Source organism: Lagenorhynchus albirostris, chromosome 3, assembly GCF_949774975.1.
Source record: "Lagenorhynchus albirostris chromosome 3, mLagAlb1.1, whole genome shotgun sequence".
NCBI lineage: Eukaryota > Metazoa > Chordata > Mammalia > Artiodactyla > Delphinidae > Lagenorhynchus > Lagenorhynchus albirostris.
This window is the reverse complement of record NC_083097.1, coordinates 111,882,619-111,909,180: the sequence shown is the minus strand read 5'-3', so window position 1 is coordinate 111,909,180 and position 26,562 is coordinate 111,882,619. Positions and strand designations below refer to the sequence as shown.

At 38.8% G+C, this 26,562-nt stretch overlaps 1 protein-coding gene across 6 annotated transcripts; it reads right to left on the bottom strand.

Annotated features, from left to right (window-relative positions):
- Positions 1-14,015: 14,015 nt before the first annotated feature.
- On the bottom strand, positions 14,016-25,028 carry C3H5orf24 (chromosome 3 C5orf24 homolog). 6 transcript variants are annotated; one of them, XR_009539582.1, is made up of 5 exons: positions 24,803-25,028; positions 18,129-18,558; positions 16,329-16,402; positions 15,740-15,785; positions 14,016-15,478 (listed from the first exon to the last, which is right to left on the bottom strand). XR_009539582.1 is itself a non-coding variant. In XM_060143638.1 (4 exons), exons 2-3 carry the CDS (start codon positions 18,553-18,555, stop codon positions 16,362-16,364), a joined length of 468 nt encoding a protein of 155 aa, XP_059999621.1. In that variant the 5' UTR covers positions 18,556-18,558; positions 24,803-25,028; the 3' UTR covers positions 14,016-15,785; positions 16,329-16,361. The 6 variants fall into 6 exon arrangements, 4 of the variants coding, with proteins under 4 accessions (XP_059999621.1, XP_059999622.1, XP_059999620.1 ...); XM_060143638.1 differs by having other exon boundaries at positions 14,016-15,785; XM_060143639.1 differs by lacking the exon at positions 15,740-15,785.
- Positions 25,029-26,562: the final 1,534 nt, after the last annotated feature.

Here is a 26,562-nt window from a genome sequence, read left to right as displayed (position 1 = left end):
AAATCAGGGTTCAAACTTTTCACAAACGCCAGATCAATAATATCTAACTTCATATAAGCTAACTGCAACAAAAGTATTACTTTGTCAAATGCCATGAAGAGAACAAATCTTTATTCAAATACCTCTGCTCTCATTGGGAAGCTGCTGTGTGGGATGCTATGGCAGGGGTGAAGGGGAGAGAGAAAAAGGTTTAGAGGATGCTTTAGAAGAGCAGGAAACTGGCCATTGGTAAGACATCCGTGTGCTGAGAAGGACTATAATTTGAAAACAAAAGTAATATGTTTAGCCATATTTCATTCACACTTCTAAAGTCTGCTCAAAGGGATACCCAAGAATCTGAAGTTCACTTGGAACAGATCTCAGGCCAGATGTTGTACTTCAAACTAGTGCCTTTTTGTTCTCTTTGCTTTCCTTCCTCATCCCACCTTTCTTTAAATATCCTTTGTTTATAAAAATCTTTTTAAAGATAATAGTGTCATTGTAAGGATTCTTTCAAACAGTTTAAATATTTTGTAAAATAGCAAAATTCTAGAAAATAAAGAGAATTCTTCTAAAACCCATACACCCTAAAATTCAAAGTAGAGCATATTGCTTCCCTAAATTGCCTTGTTAAGTCAAAAGACCCTTTTTTGTGAGTCTGGGACATCTTCTCATACCAAAATGCAAGGAAGCAGACAAAGAATACTAGGCCTATGCCAAAATGATTGAGGAGCCAAACTGGCTCCTACAAGCCAAAGATGGAACAATTTGAGCATAAAAATGAATAATTTCAATAGAAGGAGATATATCATATATGTTAGAATCCATGAGTTCATATTGAAAAATATTTTTTTAAACCTTCAATGAACCAAAAGTACGTCAGTGATTCTCAGTTTCTGTTTGAAAGTAGAGAAATAATGATTATTTGACTGGTTTCCCTATCATTTCATGAACTAGGTGTTCTCACCTATACTATCAGCCAGGTTAGGTCCTGCTGTCTCTTGAGTGAGGCTCATTTAGGTCAAAGCAGCCAACCTATACTGAGAATGTGGGGCTCAGAAGTCTCCAGCACCCTGAGATAGTGACCAGTGAAGACAGCATGCTCACTCTCTGTTGCTGAAAATGGAATGAAGGAACTTTTAGGACTTAATAACTCCTTTAAAGAGAAACACCTGTATCCATGCTTGGAACAGAGCTCACACGTCAATACTGATCTGCAAATGAGTATGGTTTTTTGGTTTGTTTTTTGTTTTTTTTGTTTTTAATTGAAGTGTAGTTGATTTACAATATTATGTTAGTTTCAGGTATACAACATAGGGATTCAACATTTTATAGAATATACTCCATTTAGAGAAATGCAAATAAAAACAAAAATAAACAAATGGGACCTAATGAAACTTCAAAGCTTTTGCACAGCAAAGGAAACCATAAACAAGACCAAAAGACAACCCTCAGAATGGGAGAAAATATTTGCAAATGAAGCAACTGACAAAGGATTAATCTCCAAAATTTACAAGCAGCTCATGCAGCTCAATAACAAAAAAACAAACACCCCAATGCAAAAATGGGCAGAAGACCTAAATAGAAATTTCTCCAAAGAAGATATACAGATTGCCAACAAACACATGAAAGAATGCTCATCATCATTAATCATTAGAGAAATGCAAATCAAAACTACAATGAGATATTATCTCACAGCAGTCAGAATGGCCATCATCAAAAAATCTAGAAACAATAAATGTTGGAGAGGGTGTGGAGAAAAGGGAACACTCTCGCACTGCTGGTGGGAATGTAAATTGATACAGCCACTATGGAAAACAGTATGCAGATTCCTTAAAAAACTACAAATAGAACTACCATATGACCCAGCAATCCCACTACTGGGCATATACCCTGAGAAAACCATAATTCAAAAAGAGTCAAGTACCAAAATGTTCATTGCAGCTCTATTTACAATAGCCAGGAGATGGAAGCAACCTAAGTGTCCATCATCGGATGAATGGATAAAGAAGATGTGGCACATATATACAATGGAATATTACTCAGTCATAAAAAGAAACTAAATTGAGTTATTTGTAGTGAGGTGGATGGACCTAGAGTGTGTCATACAGAGTGAAGTAAGTCAGAAAGAGAAAGACAAATACCATATGCTAACACATATATATGGAATCTAAGGGGAAAAAAAAGGTCATGAAGAACCTAGGGGTAAGACGGGAATAAAGACACAGATCTACTAGAGAATGGACTTGAGGATATGGGGAGGGGGAAGGGTAAGCTGTGACAAAGTGAGAGAGTGGCATGGACATATATACACTACCAAACGTAAAACAGATAGCTAGTGGGAAGCAGCCGCATGGCACAGGGAGATCAGCTCGGTGCTTTGTGACCACCTAGAGGGGTGGGATAGGGAGGGTGGGAGGGAGGGAGACGCAAGAGGGAAGATATATGGGAACATATGAATAACTGATTCACTTTGTTATAAAGCAGAAACTAACATACCATTGTAAAGCAATTATACTCCAATAAAGACATTTAATTAATTAATTAATTAATTAAGTTATTACAGGACTTCCCTGGCGGTCCAGTGGTTAGGACTCCATGCTTTCACTGCAGGGGGCACAGATTCGATCCCTGGTCAGGGAACTAAAATCCCTCATGCTGCACAGTGCAGCCAAAAAATTAAAATAAAATAAAATAAATTAAAAAATAAAGTTATTACAAACAAAGGCAGAACACTGACATAAATCACAGCAAGATCTTTTTTGATCCACCTCCTGGAGTAATGAAAATAAAAATAAACAAATGGGACCTAATTAAACGTAAAAGCTTTTGCACAGCAAAGGAAACCATAAACAAAACAAAAAGACAACCCACAGAATGGGAGACAATATTTGCAAATGAAGCGACCAACAAGGGATTAATTTCCAAAATACACAAACAGCTCATGCAGCTCAATATAAAAAACAAACAAACAACCCAATCCAAAAATTGGCAGAGGATCTAAATAGACATTTCTCCAAAGAAGAGAGACAGATGGCCAAAAAGCACATGGAAAGATGCTCAACATCACTAATTACTAGAGAAATGCAAATCAAAACTACAATGAGGTATCACCTCACACTGGTCAGAATGGCCATCATCAAAAAATCTACAAACAATAAATGCTGGAGAGGGTGTGGAGAAAAGGGAACCCTTCTACACTATTGGTGGGAATGTAAATTGGTAGAGCCACTATGGAGAACAGTATGGAGGTTCCTTAAAAAACTAAAAATAGAGCTACCATATGACCCAGCAATCCCACTCCTGGGCATATACCTGGAGAAAACCGTAATTCGAAAAAATACATGCACACCAATGTTCATTGCAGAACTATTTACAATAGCCAGGATATGGAAGCAACCTAAATGTCCATCAACTGAGGAATGGATAAAGAAGATGTGGTATGTATATACAGTGGAATATTAGTCATAAAGAGAACAAAATAATGCCATTTGCAGCAATGTGATGGACTTAAGAGATTGTCATACTGACTGAAGTCAGTCACAGAAAGACAAATATCATATGATATCGCTTATATGTGGAATCTAAAAGAAAAGGGTACAACTGAACTTATTTACAAAACAGAAGTAGAGTCACAGATGTAGAAAACAAACTTATGGTTACCAGGGGAAAAGGGGAGGGATCGCAGGGAGGATAAATTGGGAGACTGGGATTGACACATACACACTACTATATATAAAACAGATAACTAATAAGAACCTGCTGTTTAGCACAGGGAACTCTATTCAATACTCTGTAATGGCCTATATGGGAAAAGAATCTAAAAAAAAAAAAAAAAGTGGATATATATATATATATGTATAACTGATTCACTTTGCTGTACACCTGAAACTAACACAACATTGTAAATGAACTATACTCCAATAAAAATTTTTAAAAAATAGTTATTACAAAATAATGGCTATATTTCCATGTGCTATACAATATAACCTTGTTTATTTATTTTATACATAGTAGTTTGTATCTCTTAACCCCATACTCTTATTTGCCTCTCCCGCCTTCCCTCTCCCCACTGGTAAAAAAGAAATTTTAACCAGCTAATCACCTTTGGAAGATGCGAGAGAACTCATTATTCTGAAAACTGATAGGTAAAAGGAAAGAATTAGGTGTTTATGTGTCCTTCCCACACAAAGTTTATTTCAGGGTAACCAAATATTTGACAAGGGGAAGCTTATTTGTATAGAAGTATTTGAGCCGATTAAAGAAACAATAGAATTTTAAATTGCCATTTAGCAGCCCCTAATGAAATAATGAAGCTAGGCCATCACCAAAGACTACTACGATGGTTAATTTTACGTGTCAACTTGCCTGGGCTAAGGGATGCCCAGATAGCAGGTAAAACATTATTTCTGGGTGTGGTTGCAAGGGTGTCTCTGGAAGAGATTAGCATTTGACTAGGTAAACTGAGAAAAGATCACCCTCACCATTGCAGGTGGGCATCGTCCAGTCTGTTGAGGATTTGAATAGAAGAAAGTGGTAGAAATAGGGCAAATTTTCTTTTTAATTCGAGCTGGGACATCCATTTTTTCTTGTCCTCAGACATTGGCGCTCCTGGTTTTCAGGTCTTTGGACTTGGAGTGAGACTTGCATCATTGGCCCCCTGATCCTTGAGCCTTTGGACTGGGACTAAAACCACTGGCTCCCTGGTTTTCAGGCCTTTAGAATCAGACTGAATTATACCACCAGCTTCCTGGTTCTCTAGCTTGTAGATGGCAGATCATGGAACTTCTTGGACTCCTTAATCTCATGAGCCAATTCCTGTAATATATCTTTATCTATCTATCTATCTATCTACCTATAGTTATTAAAACCATTAAGTGAAAAGATGAAGAGGAATTTTTAAGTGGATAAATCAGGCTAAGAACACTTTAATATCACCATAAAAGCCAATGAGTTATTATGGACAAACTAATATGATGAAATAGGAAGTGCAAAACACTACCTAAGATGGACAAAAAATCAACACGGAATCTCATAACACCTCTAGAGCTCACTACCAATTTACAGAAAATACAGGAGTTAGAGAACTTCAAATAACACCATGGGAGGGACTTCCTGGGTGGCACAGTGGTTAGGAATCCGCCTGCCAATGCAGGGGACACAGGTTTGATCCCTGGTTCAGGAAGATCCCACATGCCATGGAGCAACTAAGCCCATGCACCACAACTACTTAGCCTGCACTCTAGAGCCCATGAGCCACAACTACTGAGCCCACATGCTGCAACTACTGAAGCCCACATGCCTAGAGCCCATGCTCCACAACAAGAGAAGCCACTGCATTGAGAAGCCCACGCACTGCAATATGAGTAGTCCCCACTCGCTGCAACTAGAAAAAGCCCGCGCACAGCAACGAAGACCCAATACAGCCAAAAAATAAATAAAATTTTTAAAAATAAATAAATAACACCATGAAAATGCAATCAACAAAATTCAGAATTTGGGGGGAAATGACCTAGTTTCTTCAACAAATAAATTACAAGAGGAGAAAAAGAGAAATGGAATCCATAAGAGAGACTTAAGAGACATAGAGATTGAATGCAGCTGGGCACCTTGTTTGGATGGTAGTTCTAACACTTATGTGATAAAAATTATTAAGAAAATATTAGCAAACAAAATCCAGCAATATATAAAAGGAATTATAAACCATGGGTCCCAGGAATACAAAAATGGTTTAACATCCAAAAAAATCTATTAATGTAATATACCATATTGAATAAAATAGAACTATTTGTAGAATAATGTAGAATAAACCACATGATCAATTGATGCAGAAAAAGCATTTACAAAATTCCACACCCAATCATGATTTAAAAAAAAAAAAACTTTCAAAACACTAGGAACAAAGGGAACTTCCTCTTAAAGGATATCTACCATAAACATACAGCTAACATTACACTTAATGATGAAAGACTGAATGTTTTCCTGCTAACAGGAATAAGGCAATGATGTCCACTCTATTTCTATTCAACACCGTATTGAAGGTTCTAGCCAGTGCAGTAAGCAATGAAAAGAAATTAAAGGTGTAGAGTTTGGAAAGAAAGAACAACTGTCCTTATTCAGAGATGGCATGATTTTGTATGTAGAAAATCCTATGGAAACTCCCCAGAAAACTACCAGAAATACTATGTAAGTTTAGCAAGGTTACCAGATACAAGATCAGTACACAAAATGGACTGTATTTCTGCAGACCAGCAACAAACAATACTTAAAGTGAAATAAAGAAAACAATTCCATTTATAATATCATCAAAAATAATAAAATATCCGGACTTCCCTGGTGATCCAGCGGTTAAGACTCCGCGCTCCCAATGCAGGGGGTCCGGGATTTGATCCCTGGTCAGGGAACTAGATCCCGCATGCTGCAACTAAGAGCCCGCGTGCTGCAACTAAAAAAAAAGGATCCCGCATGCCACCACGAAGGATCACGCATGCTGCAACTAAGACCCAGCGCAGCCAAATAAATAAATATTTAAAAAATAATAAAATATCTAGGAATAAATTTAACAAAATAAGTGGAAGTTTTATACCCTGAAATCTATAAAACACTGCTGAGAGAAATCAAGGAATACCTAAGCCAATGGAGAGGTATACCATGTACTTAAGTTGGGATATTGTTATGATGGCACATCTTTCCAAATTAATCTATAGATACAATATAATCCCTAACAAAATAATGGGGATTTGTAGAAACTGACAAATGTATCCTAAAATCTATAAGGAAACATAAAGACCAAAATAGCCAAAACAATTTTAAGGAAGAAAAACAAAGTACGAAGACTTACACTACCTGATTTCAAAACTTATTTTAAAACTATATAAATCAAGGAAGTGTAGCATTGGCATACGTACTAGCATATAAATCAATGGGATAGACAAGAAAGGCCAGATATAAACTTATACATTCATGGTCAATTGATTCTCAATAAACATGCCAAAGTAATTCAGTGGGGGAAAGGATAGTCTTATGGTGCTGGAATAATTGGTTGGACATACAAAATACAATGAACTGTATACTTACAATGGGTGAATTTTTTGATATGTAAATTATACTTCAATAAAGAGACAGCAATTAAATAATTTTTTCTTACAATTATCGGAAAATTAGGACAATTTTTTTGTTTTTGTCCACACCGTATAGCTTGCGAGATCTTAGCTCCCTCACCAGGAATTGAACCGGGGTCCCCGGCAGTGGAAGCGCTGACTCCGAACCACTGGGCCGCTAGGGAATTCCCATATTAGGACAATTTTAACACTGTCTGGATACTTGGTGATATCTAGGAATTATTATTTTTAAAAGTATAATAATGATATCATGCTTATGTGTTTTAGAAAGTCTTTAGTTTTAGATTTATGTATTGAAATATTTTAGGATGACATGATATGATTTGGAGAATTTGCTTCAAAATAATTGAGGGGGAAAGAGAGTGGGTAGGGATATAGATTAAAAAACAAAAGACAGGTCTTGAATTTTTAATTACTAAAGCTTGGTGATGGCCACATGGAGGGTCATTATACTCTTATTTTTACTAAGTTTTGTGAAAGTTTGTAATTTCCAAAATTAAACAGAATTTTTACAAAGACTTCTTCTGTATGTGCTGTTTTTGTTACAGTCCTACAGTTACTCAAAAAAAATCATGATCAGTTTCAGTCATCAGCCATTCTGCACCTGGCATATTGGGGGTGCATAACACTTTGCAGTTATTATTTGTTTCTTTATGTGACAGAGGGAGCACAACAGCCACAGAAGTAGCTCCCAACATGATCTAAAAGCCAGCATCATCACGATTTATGAATGATCTCTTATCTGATACTTCTTTTCTTAATTTACTTTTTATTGAAGTATAGTTGATGTACAATGTTGTGTTAGTTTCTAGTGTATAGCAAAGTGATTCAGTTATACATATACACTTTTTCATATTCTTTTCCATTATGGTTTGTTACAGGATTATCTGATACTTCTGAGCTTATAAGAGAATGAGCAGAGTAACCAGTTTTTCTGTGGAAATTCATCTAAAAACAAGCCTAAAGCTTAGGACTAAGCAGATGGGCTGGAGTTTCACTGGCTCTGTGCTAAAATTAATTAGCTAGTTTGAGAGATAAAGCATGTTAAAATATCAATTCAGAACAAACAAAAATTGCATTACATGGCTTAAGTTCTACATATTAAGGCATCTGTTTTCTAGTATGCGTTCCTAGAGGTTAGGGACTTGTGTCTTGTTCAGTATGTGAGCTGCTACATTGTACAGGAGATGCTCAACAGTTACTAAGGTCAGTAACTGTTGTTGAATTTATTAGGTTAGTTGAAAGCTTGGGAAAATTACCAATTAAAATGGGTTCTTTTTACCTAAAATATAACAAATTCTTTATTTTCAGAAGTGGCTCCCACATCTGTTAGAGTGGCTATTATCAAAAAGACAAGAAATAACAAGCATTGGAGAGGATGTGGAGAAAAGGGAACATTTGTGCACTGTCAGTGGGAACGTAAACTGCTGCAGCCACTGTGGAAAACAGTATGGAAGTTCCTCAAAAAATTAAAAATAGAACTACCACGTGATCTCATAATTCTACTCTGGCTATTTATCCAAAGAAAATGAAAACATTAACACGAAAAGATATATGCACTCCACGTTCACTGCAGCATTATTTACAATGGCCAAGATATGGAAACAACCTAAGAGTCCATTGACAGAAGAATGGATAAAGAAAATGTGACATATAGAAATAAAAATCTATATATCACGTTTATCTATACACCAAAATATTATTCAGTCATAAAATAGAATAAAATCTTGCCATCTGCAACAACATGGATGGACCCTTAGGGTATTAAGCTGAGTGAAATAAGTCAGACAGAGGAAGACAAATACTGTAAGATCTCACTTTTATGTGGAACCTAAGAAACAGAAATCAAAACCAAGCTTACAGAGAACAGATTGGTGTGCGACAGGTTGGCAGGGAGTGGGGTGTGGGCTAAAGGGGTGAGTGGAGTCAAAAGGTACCAACTTCCAGTTATAAAATAAATAAGTCATGGGGATGTAATGTGCAGCATGGTGACCATAGTTAATAATATTACGTTGCATATTTGAAAGTTGCTAGATCTTAAAAGTTCTCATCACAAGAAAAAAAGAATTCTGCAACTATGTATGGTGATGGATGTTAACTAACTAGACTTACTGTGATCATTTCACAATATATACAAATAGCAAATCATTATGTTGTACACCTGAAACTAATGTTAAAAAAAAAGAGTAGCTCCTTTTGGCCCCACACCCTCCACCAGCAATAAAAACAATATTTACTTTCATTTACAAAGGGATAGATCTTGAGCTATACCAGGAGAAATGTAACTCCTCGATATAGGCAGGGGCATCTTAATCTGTCGTATGTATTTGGCTTGGATATACTCTATCTAACCAACTCCCCCTACCATGTGTGCATCTGCATGCACACACTCACATGCTCCCTAGCCTACTTAATACTATGCCACCACTCATTGACTCCTCTTTCCATTACTGACACCAAGCTTTATTAACTACCTATTTCAGATCAGTCTGTCCACTTCTCTCTTCCCCACTGCCTGATCTTAATCTGAATATCTCACTCAAATGAGACTTTACCACTGTGCCTGCCTCTGATTTTCCTCCTCCAAGCCAACCTAAACTACAACTGCGAGTGTCATTCCCTTACTTAAAACCTTCCAATGGCTTGCCATTGTCCTCAAAAGGAAACAAAAACTCTTTAAATTGATTTTTCAGGGCTCTTCTATGATCTGGTCCATTTCATCTCCACTTCTCAACCCTTGTTCACCACCACTACTTACCATACACAATAATTTGTTTAAAGAATTTCATATACACAATTCTTCCAGGTTTGCGTATATGTGTATGTTGTTTTTCCTGTCCCTAATACTCTCCCCCTCCTCCACACACCAATCCATACTCATCTTTCAGCTCCCAGCTTAAATGTCATTTTGAGCACTCTCATAGCCCCCCTCATTTACCCCAGAAACAGTATTCATCATATTGTATAATTTTCTGATTACTTGTCTAAATCTTCCATTAGACTACAAACCAGTAGTCTAGTGCACACAGAAGAGTGTTTGGCTCAATGATGGTATGCAAATCTTCAGTAAATTAACAATTTTTTTTAAATGACACCTAATAATGACTTAAATTAGCTTCAAAACCCTCAATTTGGTTTCACATAATCTGTAGGATTTTGCTTCTTCATTCTACCCCAATTTCAGCCCACAACCCTTACTTACCTATAGAGATGTGGTAGAGATTGCCACTAAAATCCATTCTCTTCTTGCATAACTAGACCTGGCTGCCCAAGTAGAGACTACACCTCCCAGTGCCTCTTGCAGCTATATGTATTCATGTGACCAACCTACTGTCAAAAGAATGTGAGAAGTTATATAACTTATTTACTTAAAACGGCTTAAGACTTCCAAAGCCCACCAATTCAGGGACTAAAATGAAAACAACTGAGTAATCTCAGAAGCCATATTTTGAAAACGGCAAAGTCAGTTAGAGCCCAGGTCCTTGAAAGACTGCATGGAGGACAGCACAGGACACTTAAGTGGTGAGAAATGTGCTAGCCTTAACAGAGCCATCACATTTTGGGGTCTCTTTGTTACAACTATAACTACTATAAGGCCTAATACACAGGATACAGAAAGGCAGATGAAATGGGAGACTTCAGATTTTCAGAAAAACTACATAGACCTAATAAAATAAAGATTAAAATTTCCAATATCAAAAACAGATTACGAACCAAGAGTCATATAAACATAGAAACTAGTAATTTTTGAAACTAGTTAAAAATATCTTCCTTAATGAGAAAGAATTGATATGTTGAGACTTCCCTGGTGGCGCAGTGGTTAAGAATCCGCCTGCCAATGCAGGGGACATGGGTTCGAGCCCTGGTCCGGGAAGATCCCACATGCTGCAGAGCAACTAAGCCCGTGCGCCACAACTACTGAGCCTGCACCCTAGAGCCCGCAAGCCACAACTACTGAGCCCACATGCCACAACTACTGAAGCTCATGTGCTTAGATCCCATGCTCTGCAACAAGAGAAGCCACCGCAATGAGAAGCCCGTGCACCGCCACAAACAGTGGCCCCCACTCACTGCAACTAGAGAAAGCCCGGGCGCAGCAACAAAGACCCAACGCAGCCAAAAATAAATAAATAAATGTGTGTGTGTGTGTGTGTGTGTGTGTGTGTGTGTGTGTGTGTGTGTGTGTATACACACACACACACATATAAAGAATTGATATGTTATCTGAGGCAAATTAACAAAATCAGAAAGTAAAAATAATACGAAAGAGACAAGGAAAAAGAACTTATGTGTCTGTGGTGCCCATAGGTCATGTGCAGTTATAAGCCAGCAACTAGGGTAACTGCCATTCTACATGCAACTTCTTATCCCAAGAAAAGCTAGCCCAAGGATAATGGGACAAATGATAGACAACAGATCACAAACCAACTTCAGAGGTCACAGACCAGCACCAGGCAGCTCAAAGACAAAATGGGCAGATTCTGTACTTAAAAACATGCCTTGCTCACATGGAAATAAACGCCTAACAGAATGAAGATTTTGAAAGATTTCTGAAGATTTAAAAACTTCAAAGATTTTATGGGGGGCTTCCTTAGTGGCCCAGTGGTTAAGAATCCGCCTTCCAATGCAGGGGAAGCAGGTACGATTCCTGGTCAGGGAACTAAGATCCCACATGCTGCGGAGCAACTAAGCCCGTGCACCGCAGCTACTGAGCCTGTGGCGCTACAACTAGAGAGAAGTCCACACGCTGCAGCGAAGAGCCCGCGCGCTGCACTGAAAGATCCAGTATGCCGCAACGAAGATCCTGGGTGCCACAACTAAGACCCAATGCAGCGAAATAAATTAAAAAAAAAAAACCTTTAAAGATTTTAAAAGAGTAATGAGAAAAATGACCGAGAAAACTTAAAAAAAAAGGCTCTGTCACCCTCCTTACAAAGAAGCTACTTCAAGATCCCTTAGGTTCTCAGAAAAGAATGGCCACTGGCAAGGAGACAAAACAAATTATTAGAATTCCATGGCCACATTTATCTATTTCAGGCCCAGCACAAAAATACCTACTAAAAGCAGAACCTCTTTTTAAAATTTTTCCAATGGTGAGTAGAAGCTTAAGAGCCCCAGTTTTGCATGGGTTCAGATGCTGACTCTTACCACTTACTGGGTGTCATGACTCTGGGTAAATTATTTAACCTCTCTGGGGTTCAAGTTTTCTTACCAGTAAAGGCATATTCCAACTCCTTTGACACCATTCAATAAAATTGCAATGGTTTAACAAAATAAATCATGTATTTATTATTTATGGCAAGCACTGTACTAAGAAGCCATTATTACTGTACCTGTTTATACTTTCACTCCAATGGGGTTTTGTACTTTTTTAATAACATTTATAGTTGACACTGATTTTGAAGCAGCTACAAGTTTCCTTTAAGTTAGGAACCTAACTTAAACCTGAGTTTAAGACTCAACTACTGAGCCTGCACTCTAGAGCCCGCGAGTCACAACTACTGAGCCCGCATGCCACAGCTACTGAAGCCTGGGTGCCTAGAGCCTGTGTTCCGCAACAAGAGAGGCCACCGCAATGAGGCCCGCGTGCCACAATGAAGAGTAGCCCCCGCTCACCGCAACTAGACAGAAAGCCCGTGCGCAGCAACGAAGATCCAATGCAGCCAATAAATAAATAATAAAATTACTAAAAAAACAAAAAAAAACAAAAAAAGCCATCACTAGACTTCCCTGGTGGTCCAGGGGTTAAGGTTCTGCACTTCCACTGCAGGGAGTGTGGGTTCAATCCCTGGTCAGTGAAGTTCCACATGCCATGTGGTGTGGCCAGAAAAAAAAACAAACCCCAAAACCATCACTTGCTCAGGTTTTGAAATGCAATTTTAAATTGTATTTGCTGTTTCCTACTCCAATTTATCCTTCTAGATAAGGGGGGGTCAGCAAACTTTAATGTAAGGAAAGGAATAATCAGTAAATTTTAGGCTTTGCAGGACTTATGTCACAACTACTCAAGTCTGCCATTGTACTGTACAAGCAGCCAGAGACAATATGTAAACAAATGGGAATGGCTAATCCAATGAAACTACAAAAACAGGCAGTGGGTCTTAGTTTGCCAGCCTCTGTTCCAGATGCTATGCAGGATTCAGAGAAAATGGAAAAGGTAATTAGATATTCGAATAATTAGGAGAAAGTGTTTTTCTTTTTATATCTCCAATATTTGACAGTTACAAAATATGCACATGCTGCTACCCCTAAGGTTAACACTAAAAAAGTTAGCCACATTTAATATATCTAAACTTTTCAAACTAAAAGGATCAATCACATTTAAATTTAAGCCTTTAGGGCTTCCCTGGTGGCACAGTGGTTAAGAAACCGCCTGCCAATGCAGGGGACACAGATTCAAGCTCTGGTCCAGGAAGATGCCACATGCCGTGGAGCAACTAAGCCCGTGAGCCACAACTACTGAGCCCACGTGCCACAACTACTGAAGCCCGTGTGCCTAAAGCCCATGCTCCAGAACAAGAGAAGCCACCACAATGAGAAGCCAGTGCACTGCAACGAAGAGTAGCCCCCGCTTGCCGCAACTAGAGAAAGCCCGTGCGTAGCAACAAAGACCCAATGCAGCCAAAAATAAATAAATAAATTTATTAAAAAATAATAATAATTTAAGCCTTTAGTAGAACCATTAGCCTGAAGTATCTTAATAATTGGAAGAAAATAAGATTCATTTATAAGTTAGAAGTTTAAATTACAAATATATAGATAATCACTATTTTGAGAAAAACAAGTAGAGAGAGGCAGATTTCAGAAAGCACAACCCAAGGAAAATACAAGACCACCAATCATGAAAGAGGTTTTACCATTTACAATTACCCTACTTGGAAAATACTTTGCTAAGAAATAAAGTAGTAAACATAGTTGGTTTTAAAGTAATGACTTTATTAATAAATATACATCCATATGATGATGTAGATACAAATCATGAACACTACTCCATTCCCATACACATAATTGCACACGAGTAGCTCAAGTTCATGGACATAAAAACATACACAGTATCTATTCAGACTTTTTACAGCAGAGAACAGCGTGCTTATATCAGTTAACTGGTAATTATTTTCTCCATAATTACCTGTGGAAAAAGGAAACTGAAACTCAAAGAATCAAAGTGGTCTGATTACTATAAATCACACACTTGATTTACTATAGCACTGAATTTTCCAAAAATTAAATACATTATTTGTGAGAGCACAGATTTATCTACTTGGGAGTAGGGGGGAAAAGCAAAGGAAAGATTTAGATACATCCTAGAGTTTAATAGCATATAGTTAAGCTATAATAAAAACAAAAACATAATAGCATCAAAATATCTTATGTTCAAGGGAAAAAATGTTTTGAACAACTGTTGTGAATTCTTATATTGATAATTTACTATAAAGGGATCATAAAATTTTACTGCATATATAGACAATGACTGGCAGAGTAGCAGTTATTGTCAATATCCCCTGAATTGTTCTTTTAAAGCGTCTTAGAATATAAAAGAGAAACTTTTTTTTTCTTTAGCTCATACACTGGTTTTTCTTACATTGGATGAATCACCTTTAACGTAATAAATGGATCCAGATAATTTTTTTTCCTCCTTAATTCAAAGAAACGCTATTCTTATTTCATGAAAATATACATGTAAATTCACACAAACATTAGTTTGGAATGAATATTACTTTTACTACTTTAACAGATGTTTCTTTTAAAAAGTAAATTAAAAATATAAAGAATTTTTTAGTCTAACTGAAATACTGATTTTTAAAACATCCCCAAATATTAAAAATTAATCACTTATTTTCTTCCAATACACTGTGCTAGCATTTTTTTAAATATCCAGTGCAAAACTCCAAAGATAGTATCAAAATCATCCCACGCTAAAGATTAGTTATGCAAGGTTATAGCTGTCAAAAAATGGAAGTTTCATCTGTATTAGCTCCTAATTTGTTAATATAAGAATAAATAAGGCATGTTAAAATATTTTTTAAAGAAAAAAGTAAAGCAAACTTACTTGAAGAGCAGATCATTTTCTGACCAAAGTTTTAATATAGAATAGTGAAACCTATTTTGTGAAGAACAGAATTACACAATATAAAATTACTAATTTACCTTTCAAGGAACAATCATACAGTGGGAGGAAAAGGCCAGTTTTCCCCAACTGATTATATTAAAGTATAGGCAATTGTTTAACATGCTATTTCAGTGTTTATCATGACAAGAGACAGTGTTACAAAAGATGCACAATGTAGTCTTTATAGAGAAGTAAAAATATTTTGTATTTTAAGACTTCATTCATGTTATCATTTAGATGTCTTTCTCTTCATCATGGCACCAACAAACTGTTCACAAGGAGAAAAGGAAGTGCAATCAGGAGATGCTCATCAGCATACAGATCTAATACGCCAGGTAACGACTCACATGAACACAGAAAATTCAGCTTTTTAAATGATGTTATCCATTCACAAAAGTAGCCATTCGCCCCCCCTTTTTTCCTGGGACATAGCTCCTGATGTTAATAAACACTGTTATGAACATACTTCCTTTAGTTGATCTCACCATTTCATTAACTTGAATATAAGATTCATCATACATTAACACACCTGCTTTATCTTCTGACACACAGCACAGCACCACCGAGTAGATGTGCTGGAGGATGGAGAAAGGGGGAGGGGAATGAATGTAGAAAAAGGCAGGGAGAAAGAGCATGTATAACAAAATCAGGAAAGCAAATAAACCAAAAGGGAAATGTCAAATGGGTGTACTATAAAACACAACCTGCAACCAAACCCTTGACAGTGATATATATAATTCCATGGAAGAACATTTAATTAAACAACTGTTTTCAGGAATTCAAAAGAGGATTTCTAAGCAGCCAACTGCTGAACATCATCTTGAGAAACAACTAAATGACAGATACATAATAAAAGTGGATGGATGAACATATGAATAAAGACATAAGCATCTGTGTGTGTGTCAGAAGTTATACTAAGTAAATTATTTTAGAAGTTTTATATTTTAAGCTTCTGCAAGAAGAAACTCTTGTAGCAATTTAGCTGCCAGAATGTTACAACTGATTATGTAGTCATCCAACATTGTTCTCTATGGTTTGTGCAAAGCTAAAATTGTTGAGGTCACTGTCTTAGATGCCAGTGCACACACAGTCCCCACATACAATGCAACACCTCTTACTGTAAAGAGCAGCATAAAGTCCAGCTCATTGTGTCAGGCATCACTGGAACACCTGAAGGCTTGCTGCTTTTTTCCTGATAAAAAAGGTATGAAACATGACATCCATTTGCAGTCAGAGTTTGCAGTAACTGAGAGCAAGCCCAAACAACACAGTATGTGCCCTTTTAAAATTTTAATTATTTTAAAAGTTTTGGGGTCCTGCAAATCTACATTATAATCTCAAAGGCATTTAAGCTCACAAATACATATACACTGTAACTTTAAAGTTCAGTGGAATTTTTTTTCCAAATCCAAAGTTTATAATAGTTTATTTTATTTAGAACTCAGAATAAATAAAATGTATATTAACAAAGAATATTACTTTCAGAAAGAGGGAAGAGAGATATCCCCCTGTCCCTGCTATATGTATCTACCCAATATGTTTTTTTCTTTCCTATCTATTTTGCTTCTAAAGCAAACACTGTCAGAAAAAAAATTTATTTTGAATGAAGTGGTCTCACTAGAGCAACCATGAGATTTCTAATTAAACTAACCAACATATTTCTTACATGTTTCATGCATAGATGGATTCCTATATACTTCTTAATATTTGGGTTAAGACAGTCAGAAAACTACATTTTGTTTATACCAGTTTTACGGTCTACCATTCAATTTTTGTCCTTTGGTAGATACAGACCTGAAACCACAGTAACTGCTAATGCAATGGGACAATTTATCAGAAAAAACTAAAAAATATTCTTAATGAATGAACATTAATAAATGCTTTAAGCATAATGCTTTAAAACTAAGTATATGAAAGACAAAATGTAGTAACTATAGCAACATGCAGACCTTAAGAATGTTTCTTTTCCTATTATATTAAATATGCTATTCTCAGAATGCACTGTATTCAATATTTCACCAAAAATGTAATGTGCAGTTTTTATAAAAAAGTTTATTTTTTTTGTAAATATGAATTGTTTGTAGTGTTTGGTATACATGCTCTTAGGCAATTAAAAAATACACAACCTAACATGGCTGAAAGGCAAACACTAAAGAATTTGTAAAGGAATAATAGCTAAATCAATTAATGCCATGTAGATCAATAAATAGGAAGCTGCTTAAACCTAGAACATTAAAAATAAGATTTTTAACATATGAAATCTAAGTAAATGCCAAAGCATACAAATATCTGTGTCTTGTCTCATGAACATGTTACAAAAAAACCTCACAGCCACTACCTCAAGTAATCCTGAATCATTAGTTTGCTTTGTTCCATCAGTTAATAATACCTTAGATATTATCTTTATTATATTGTAAGCTTATTTCACAAACTAATAGGTATAATGGTTTCAGTTGTTTAGTACATGAAGCATCTATTTAGAATGACCCAAAAGTAGTAATGAAATGAGACACAACCATAACTCTAAAGGAAAAGCAAAAATGATTTAAATAGGTGTTACACTTGAACCTATGTACAAAGACAATGCCACTGCTATGCCCTGAGTGCATCTGTCAGCATATGACAGTTTCTGAGCAAAAGCAGGAAAAAAAAAAATCAAATGGGAAAACAAATTTGGAAAGCCCAGGCCATAAAATCATGTATGTCAAAATAAAACCAAGAAGCTTTGGGATTATTCACAATCTTCCTTCTAAACCTGGCCCTCCTTTCCTGCCTCATTCACTCATTGGGCGGCTTGATTTCACTGCTGGTTTCCTCTACGCCATGAACTGCTCTACCATGCATCATAGGGTAAGGAAAAGCAGCAGTCCCACAGCCATAACCAAGATCGGCAAGACGGGATAGAGCTTTAATGCTACCTGGAGGTCTCCCTGGGCTGACTTTGTATCCCGCAGCTTTAGTTGTACCCAAAGGTCTGCCTGGACTTGTCTTAAATCCAGCTGCTTTGGTGGTTCCCAGGGGTCTGCCCGTGCTGGTCCGGTATCCTGCTGATTTGGTGGTTCCTGAAGGCCGGCCACGCTTACCAGATCGGTTGAGATTTTTCTTTTTCTTTAGTTCATCTTTTATCTCTATGCTTCTGCCACTTGTAGTCTGCAAGTGTGTTTCATTTAATGGGTCTTGCCTCTGACAAGCCATTGGTTTGTGGCTGACTGTGTGGCTGTATTTGTTTTGCTGGGAGGAATATATGTCAAACTGATCAGCAGCTCTCATGGCATCTTCACTGAGGCAGGAAGGTTTGCCAGGCCCACAAAAAGCTGGATTACTGCTGGCAACGGGATGCATCATTTTCTACCAAAAATAAAAGACAAATATGCATAAATACACATATACAAATATATATCTGTATGACAGCATTTAGTGGGAAAACAGTCTGTCTTCCAACAACTATGCAGGCTCTCTAAAATTAGCTGACAGGCAGGACTCCAGACCACTTATAAACAAACACACATCAGCAGATTCAGATACTTTTTTTTCCCCTCAATTTAATCACTGGCAGGCACAAATACCATGCAAGATAACTCTAGTTCTGATTTTGTAGTTACAATGTTCTCTACTTAGGAATTAGCAAAGTGTGTACATGAAATCTGCTACATTTTGTAGGCTCTTTTCTTTTAGACTACTAAATCCTAAAAAGATAATAATAAAGACAAGAATTGTTATTAACATGATTCTTTTTTTCTTAAGTTTCTCTAGCATTCTTAGAATGTCTTCCTTTGGCCTTTCATTATATTTCCCACAAGTATACTTCTGATCTGGCCAGTTTTCACAAGGAGGACACTTCCTTATCATTATCATCATTTATTATTTATACAGAATCCTGAGTGTATGTTACACTTTACAAAAGATAGAATGTACCAAGGAAAGAACACAATCTGTTGGCCAAAGGTACTGACTCCCTCTAAACTATTCTAGCCAAACAGGAGGCAATAACAACATAAAGGGTAAACAAAGGTTTCCATTAGGGCTTCCCTGGTGGCGCAGTGGTTGAGAGTCCGCCTGCCGATGTAGAGGACGTGGGTTCGTGTCCCGGTCCGGGAAGATCCCACATGCCGCCGAGCGGCTGGGCCCCTGAGCCATGGCCGCTGAGCCTGCGTGTCCGGAGCCTGTGCTCCACAACGGGAGAGGCCACGACAGTGAGAGGCCCACATACCGCAAAAAAAAAAAAGGTTTCCATTAGCTGAAATAAGTGAACATTTATAGAAACTACAGAGACTTATACTACAAAAATATGTGTAACAATCATAATAAAATACTTTTTTTTTTTTTTTGCGGTACGCGGGCCTCTCACTGTTGTGGCCTCTCCCATTGTGGAGCACAGGCTCCGGACGCGCAGGCTCAGCGGCCATGGCTCACGGGCCCAGCCGCTCCGCGGCATGTGGGATCTTCCTGGACTGGGGCACGAACCCGCGTCCCTTGCATCGGCAGGCGGACTCTCAACCACTGCGCCACCAGGGGAGCCCAAAACTTTCTATTTTTAAAGTGTGGTTATCAAGACAAAAAGTTGAATGTGCCACACTGCTTTCTCCCTTGACCATAAATAATGATGTGGATCTTCTTCCCTTACAAGAGCTCTGTGGCTTATTGACAAACAGTCCAAACTCTCTATCTGTGAAGACATCCCTGTGAATTGTTTCTCTATTTAGCCATATCGTTTAGACACACAGAAAATGAGAATCTATATAGACTACAGTATTATATTTCAATAAGGTAAAAAACAAAAAAACCCACATGGGTTCCAATTCATATTTTGAATGTATACGAAGGTCCAGCCCCAAGTTGTTAGAAGTTCGCCTGCACCTTTCATAAATGTAAAATTGTACCAAAACCTCAGTTATGAAAATAGTTACTCCCAGAGGCTAAGAATAGATAATCAATGTGAGCCAAAACCACTGCAAATTTATTTCAGTTATAAAGGTAAAAGGAAATGGAAATGAAGTCAAAGAACTGAATTCAGTTACATTACTAAATATTTGCTGAGAATCAACAGATATAGAGCCACTGGCCAGCTAGCTTAAAGTCTTAACTATGAAGGAAAAACATTTACAATGAGAAGCTACTTGTTTATGGCAGAAGCCTTATAGACTTGAAAACATAAAACAAGAGTGAGCTAAACACAAACATTAAATGGAGTGATTCTTCACTTATTCTCCAAGGATAGAGAATGAGTTTATTATCACTTCATTTGCTCAAATTCTAATTTCAGATGAGAAATAAGAAGAGATCTGATTCACTTTGTTATAAAGCAGAAACTAACACACCATTGTAAAGCAATTATACCCCAATAAAGATGTTTAAAAAAAAAGAAATAAGAAGAGATCATCAAGATGTGTTCCAAATGTAATGATATTAGCTGAAAGTTTTTTCAGATTTTTCTACGTACCAGGTAATAAGTTTGGCCCTTTGCACATTATCTGACTTAATCATCACTACAATTCAACTCCATGGGGAACATATTGTTAGCTCTGTTTTACAGAAACTGAGGCAGGAACTTTAAGCAACTTGCCAGGGTCACACATTAGGAAATGGTAAAGCCAAATACAAATTCAGATAATCTGACTTCAGAACCAACTGGGGTTCTCAACAGCACCACTATCATTTGAGTCAGATAATTCTTTTGGGTGGGGGCAGGTGGAGGATGGGGTTGTCCTGTGCATTTTAAGATGCTTAGCAGCATCCCTGGCGTCTACCCACTTCACCCTCTTGATGTCAGTAGCTACACCCTCCTCTTTACCCTCCCAATCTGTGACAAGCAAAATATTCTCCAGACATTGCCAAATATTCCTTGGGGGGAAAAATCTGCCACCTATCATGGGAATCACTCAGCTATACTAAAATGAAAACCGAAAACTCAATTTCAAATACTCCTGTTGGTCTTCCCTGGTGGCACAGTGGTTAAGAATCCACCTGCCAATGCAGGGGACACAGGTTCGAGCCCTGGCCCGGGAAGATTCCACATGCCGCGGAGCAACTAAGCCCAGGCGCCACAACTACTGAGCCTGCGCTCTAGAGCCCGTGAGCCACAACTACCAAAGCCCGCCTGCCTAGAGACCGTGCTCCGCAACAAGAGAAGCCACCTCAATGAGAAGTCTGTGCACCGCAAAGAAGAGTAGCACCCGCTCGCCGCAACTAGAGAAAGCCCGCACACAGCAACGAAGACCTAACTCAGCCAAAAATAAATAAATAAATTTATAAAAAAATAAAATAAAACACTCCTGTTGAAGTTTTTATTCACATCTTAAGCTCCTACCTCTCCAAATATCCATAAAATCTGTTGATAACTTCTCCAAATAATCATAAAACTGTTTTGTTGATAACCTCTCCAAATATCCACAGAATCTTTCTATTGATAACATCTACAACATTTAAATCAAATAGATTTGTTTTCCAAATTGAAAAAAAGCCAACGTTGGGATTTGTGAAGGGACCAACCACATTCCTCTCCCCTACAAGTTATAAACTAACTGAGAAATATACACAGGAATTAGATAGGAATCAAAATACTAGTTTATTGCCAATAAAACTAGACTAGAGCCCACATGCAAATACAAAGAGAAACACACTGAGACCTTTGAGCAGATTATAAGAGAAAAAGTGGTCACTTTTTCTTTCTTTCTTTGGGCCGTGCTCTGAGGCTTGGACCACACAGTGAAAGTGCCGACAGTCTTAACCACTGGACTGTCAGCGAATTCCCACAGTGATCCCTTTTTCAATTTTATTATTCAGAAATCACCCTGCTGGAAAGCTCTAGTATAAAGAGATAGAAAGGTACCAGTTCTCTTCCACAAGTAGCACTGCCAGTAAAGGGAGAAAATGTTTTTTTCCTATAATCTGTTTCAATGGTTTATAGCTCATGCCTTTTAAATTCCTATCACTAACTTACCAAAATCTTCCCTCTGGACCTTACTTCCTTTAACTTCATTTTCTCTTAATATATCAGAACATTCACCATCTATTATCACTCAGGATATACAGTCTCAGCTTACATTATGTTAGGCTTTCAGAAGCAAGATTCTGCCACATATCCTTTACTCAGACAACCAACACTGAAGAAAAACACACCATTTAAACAGTAGACCTGCAATAAAAAAAAAATCCACCCATCTTCAACTACTTTAATCTTCTCCAGGAATTTATGAATTTGGTTTGTATTATGTTAATTAACTTCTGACACTGCTCACGTTTATTGAGGGCCAACTCCATGCAAAACACTATTCTAAGCATCAGGACACAAAATAGACAGGAGTAAAGCTCTTTATCCCAGGGAAGATAGTAAGATACTGACTTAAAGAACATTTCTAAAGGGCAAGTCTTCTATATGTTCTATATTTTCCTTCCCTGCTACCACCAAGAAATCAGTACAGTATTCTGCTTACTCAATTACTGATTAAGAAGCTGGACAAGAAATTTACTATGACTTTTACTCATGTAAATAGTTAAATAAAGGGGCTTCCCTGGTGGCTCAGTGGTTAAGAATCTGCCTGCCAATGCAGGGGACATGGGTTCGAGCCCTGGTCCAGGAAGATCCCACATTCCATGGAGCAACTAAGCCCGTGCGCCGCAACTACTGAGCCCCTGCTCTAGAGCCCGCGTGCCACAAATACTGAAGCCCACGCACCTAGAGCCCGTGCTCCGCAACAAGAGAAGCCACCGCAATGAGAAGCCCATGCACTGCAACGAAGAGTAGACCCCACTCGCCGCAACTAGAGAAAGCCCACACGCAGCAACAAAGACCCAACACAGCCAAAAATAAATAAGTAAATTTATTATTTTTTTTAAGTTAACTGAAACAAGAAACAGAGCTAAAACCAATCCCTTTCTACTTTCAGGTGTCAACTTTTTAAGATGGGAGTCAGCACCATTAGATCCTTGTGTGCATAACCATCATAAACACACGCACACACACAGGCGGGCACATGCAGAATTTGTATGTTTTGTTTGTTTGTTTGCGGTACGCGGGCCTCTCACCGCCGTGGCCTCTCCCGCCGCGGAGCACAGGCTCCGGACGCGCAGGCCCAGCGGCCATGGCTCACGGGCCCAGCCGCTCCACGGCACGTGGGATCTTCCCAGACCGGGGCACGAACCCGTGTCCCCTGCATCGGCAGGCAGACTCTCAACCACTGCGCCACCAGGGAAGCCCTAGAATTTGTATGTTTGTATGCAGTATGTGCATATACAAGCATTAATCCTACATTTAATAACGCCTCCCTGGTTCCATCCACCTCAGGGCTCGCCAGCTAACTGTTCTTTCTTGAAAGACTCTTCCCATACTATAGTACAGAGTTCATTGAAAGCATGCAGGCCATATTTCTTAATAGAGTCAGAATGAATACTACATTTCTAGAAAGTTTGGGCTGAACGAAATCCAAGAATACAGAACTAGCAAAGGTTAATAATCTTTTAAAATAGTTCACTAAATATAAGGGAATTAACTAAGAGCTTCGATATATTTTAACTATGACTCAATTAGAATTCTTAAAAGCATATGCTAAAACTTGCCATCCCTGAAGCTGTTTTACTGCGTATTTAACCCCTGAAGTCTTTCCGTGGGCTGTTCTTTACGAAATAATTCCTTTTCCTTCTCCTGAATGTGGCAGTCATCACTGTCAACATAAAGAACTATTTTTAGTAACTTCACAATGCATTCATTTTTAAACATGGAGAAAATCTTCCTTTCAAGAAAACCAAGTTCTGCTCTCTTCCGAGGAGCGAACACCACATAATTCTCAGAGGTTATTTCAGGTCATTTGACTTGTAACAACTAGCTAAAATCATATGCGATTTTATAATTCTAAATGAAAGTCCATTGGTGATCGACCTCAATCACTCAGAAAGTCTATTCAGCAAAGGCTAAAACAAATGCCAGTAGCGACGCATCCTGCTCCACCACGGAAAGTTCTTATACTAGGAGAGAACATAAATAACGGTCTTCTTTGTCTTCTTTCTACTCTTTAATTGTGCCTCCACGGCGCAGCTTCCCCAGTGCCGGAATCCTTATTTGACAAGAGGCGTTTAAAAATTCATTACCTGTTGTGCCCGAAAGCGATTATTAATGTATCAGCAATAAGAACTTTGCAGCAAATACACGCCCACACTAAAGAGAGGGTTGTGAACCCTCTTCGATAATCATAACTGATAGCCCGCTGTCGTGCACCGGAGTTCTGCAAGCTGGTCAAGTCCACAGGCCACTCCATCTAGACGTCCATCTCGAAGCCAGCAAGCATTAATTTAAAGTGATGGCGGGGAGGAATGAGGATTCTGACCTCGCAAAGAAAAGAAAGGGTGACCCCTCCCCCCGCCGCAGGAGGAATTTCCCCTAAATAATGGCTTCAAGCCCGGAGAAGAGCAGGCTACGACCGGGGTCCCTCCTCTCGCTCCGAGCTAGGCCAGAGCCCCTTCTCAGGCGCGGGTCGGAGACCTGTTCTCACCAGCTGGCTAGGCCCTCATTCTGGCCCCCTCCTTGCCTTCTCCACGAGCACCCGCCGCCCCGACTCTGCTCCCGGCCAGTCTGACAAACCCCCGCGCGCCCACCTACCTCAGCCGCCAGTAGCCCGGCCCCTCAGCGCGCCCAGGGGCTGCCCATCGGCTGGGAACCTCACGCTGGCGCCGCTCTCTTTCCAGCCCGGCGCCTCTACACTGCGCGTAGAGCCCAAGACAGAGGGAAAAGCAGGCAGGGCGGCGGCAGCGGCGAAGCGGACGCTGGTTCACAGCTCCGACCTCAGCCACCGCTCACAGTGCACCACCGGACTGAGCAGGAAGAGGCCACCACAGCCCCGTGGAGCAAGCAGCGGCGTGCGCGAGCTCGCGAGTACGGCGCAGGCGCACGCACACGCACACGCACGTCGCGAGACCCAATCTCCCGCCGACGACCAGCACACAAGCCTGCGGAGAGTAGCCCAGGGAGCCGGGCTGCGCTTGCGCGGCACGGGGACGACAGGAGGTGGGGCTTAGGAAGGAGCTCCTTAGGCTCTGGTGCAGATCGCACGACCAAAGGGATAACTTCCTAACGTGGATTTTTCAACCCAATCCTGTGATGCTGGATCTACTACCGACCCCATTTTTCAGATTACAGGACTAATAAATGGTGGAGTCAAGATTTGAACCCAGCATTCTTGTTACAGAAACTGTGCTTTCAATCACCGTTGGCAAAAAGATTTATTAATCCCTTATTGTGCTAGGTGCTGCCCAAAGCACATTAAAAGGATTCAGCCTCTTTTAGTTACTTACGAATGGGTCGGGTGAAATCTCCACCTGCAAATAAAATGCGGAATATTCAAATAACATGAGGCGTTTGGGCCCTCAGTCCTAGCACCATGTAATAATGAAAAGCCTCATTTTGTGAAGCTAATATTAAAAGTTTAACAAGTTTTTTATATCCATGACCTCCTCTGAATTACCATATTCTTCATTCCACCATCACAGGAAGGGATGGGACAAGAATTAGCTTGCTTACAAAATCTCCCCTTCTATGTAGCTGTTGCGAGATTTCTGGCATATGGGTCACCCCATACAAGCCACTTAGCAGAAGGGATTAGTTTCCCTGGTTCTTCGGTCCATTAATTCTAAAACGTCAGAAAGGAGAGGATCCAGAATTAGGAAGGCTGCCGAGAGGAAGATACTTTTTTTTTTTTTAATAAATCATGGTTGTTGTTTTATTTTATTTTAAAACTTTTATTTTTTGCGGCCAGGCTCTGCTGCTTGCAAGATCCTAGTTCCCAGCCCCAGCAGTGAAAGCGCAGAGTCCTAACCACTGGACCACCGGGGGATTCCCAGGAAGACACTTCTTTGACAGCATGAAGAGGCCACAGGCAGGTGCTTATCCCTTTTGCCCATGCAATGAAGACTGTTTGAGGAGATAATTCTTAACACTGAATTGCACCATGAGCACAACACTTGGCCCAGTGCTGCTGTCAGCTGGAAATAAAGAGCAACAACTTTTCTGGGTGAGTACACAAGCTAGGAGGCAAACCAAATACAGTACATACAACAGGCAAGCTCAATCATTTTTTGGCAAGCAGGGTTTTGTGAAATGATTCTAACAATCATTCTAATTACTCCTATAGAATACTAGAAAACAGGACTGATCATACTATTGCTCATATATAAAAGGAGAATACCAATATAGAAAACAGCTAAAATATGTACACAGATTTTAGGGGATATTAAGTAGCCTTCCAAAAAACTTTCTGAAAACGTTTTCTCTAAGGAAGTTTTCTTTTTTATTCTTGAAGGGAAATGTGAGAATGCACTACTGTGCTGCCATACCATGACTATTCCAGATCCATAACTTTAAAC

What these genes read in the sequence shown, in the direction of transcription:
- C3H5orf24 (XM_060143636.1), bottom strand. Translation starts at nt 18,555, where the DNA reads ATGATGCATCCCGTTGCCAGCAGTAATCCAGCTTTTTGTGGGCCTGGC.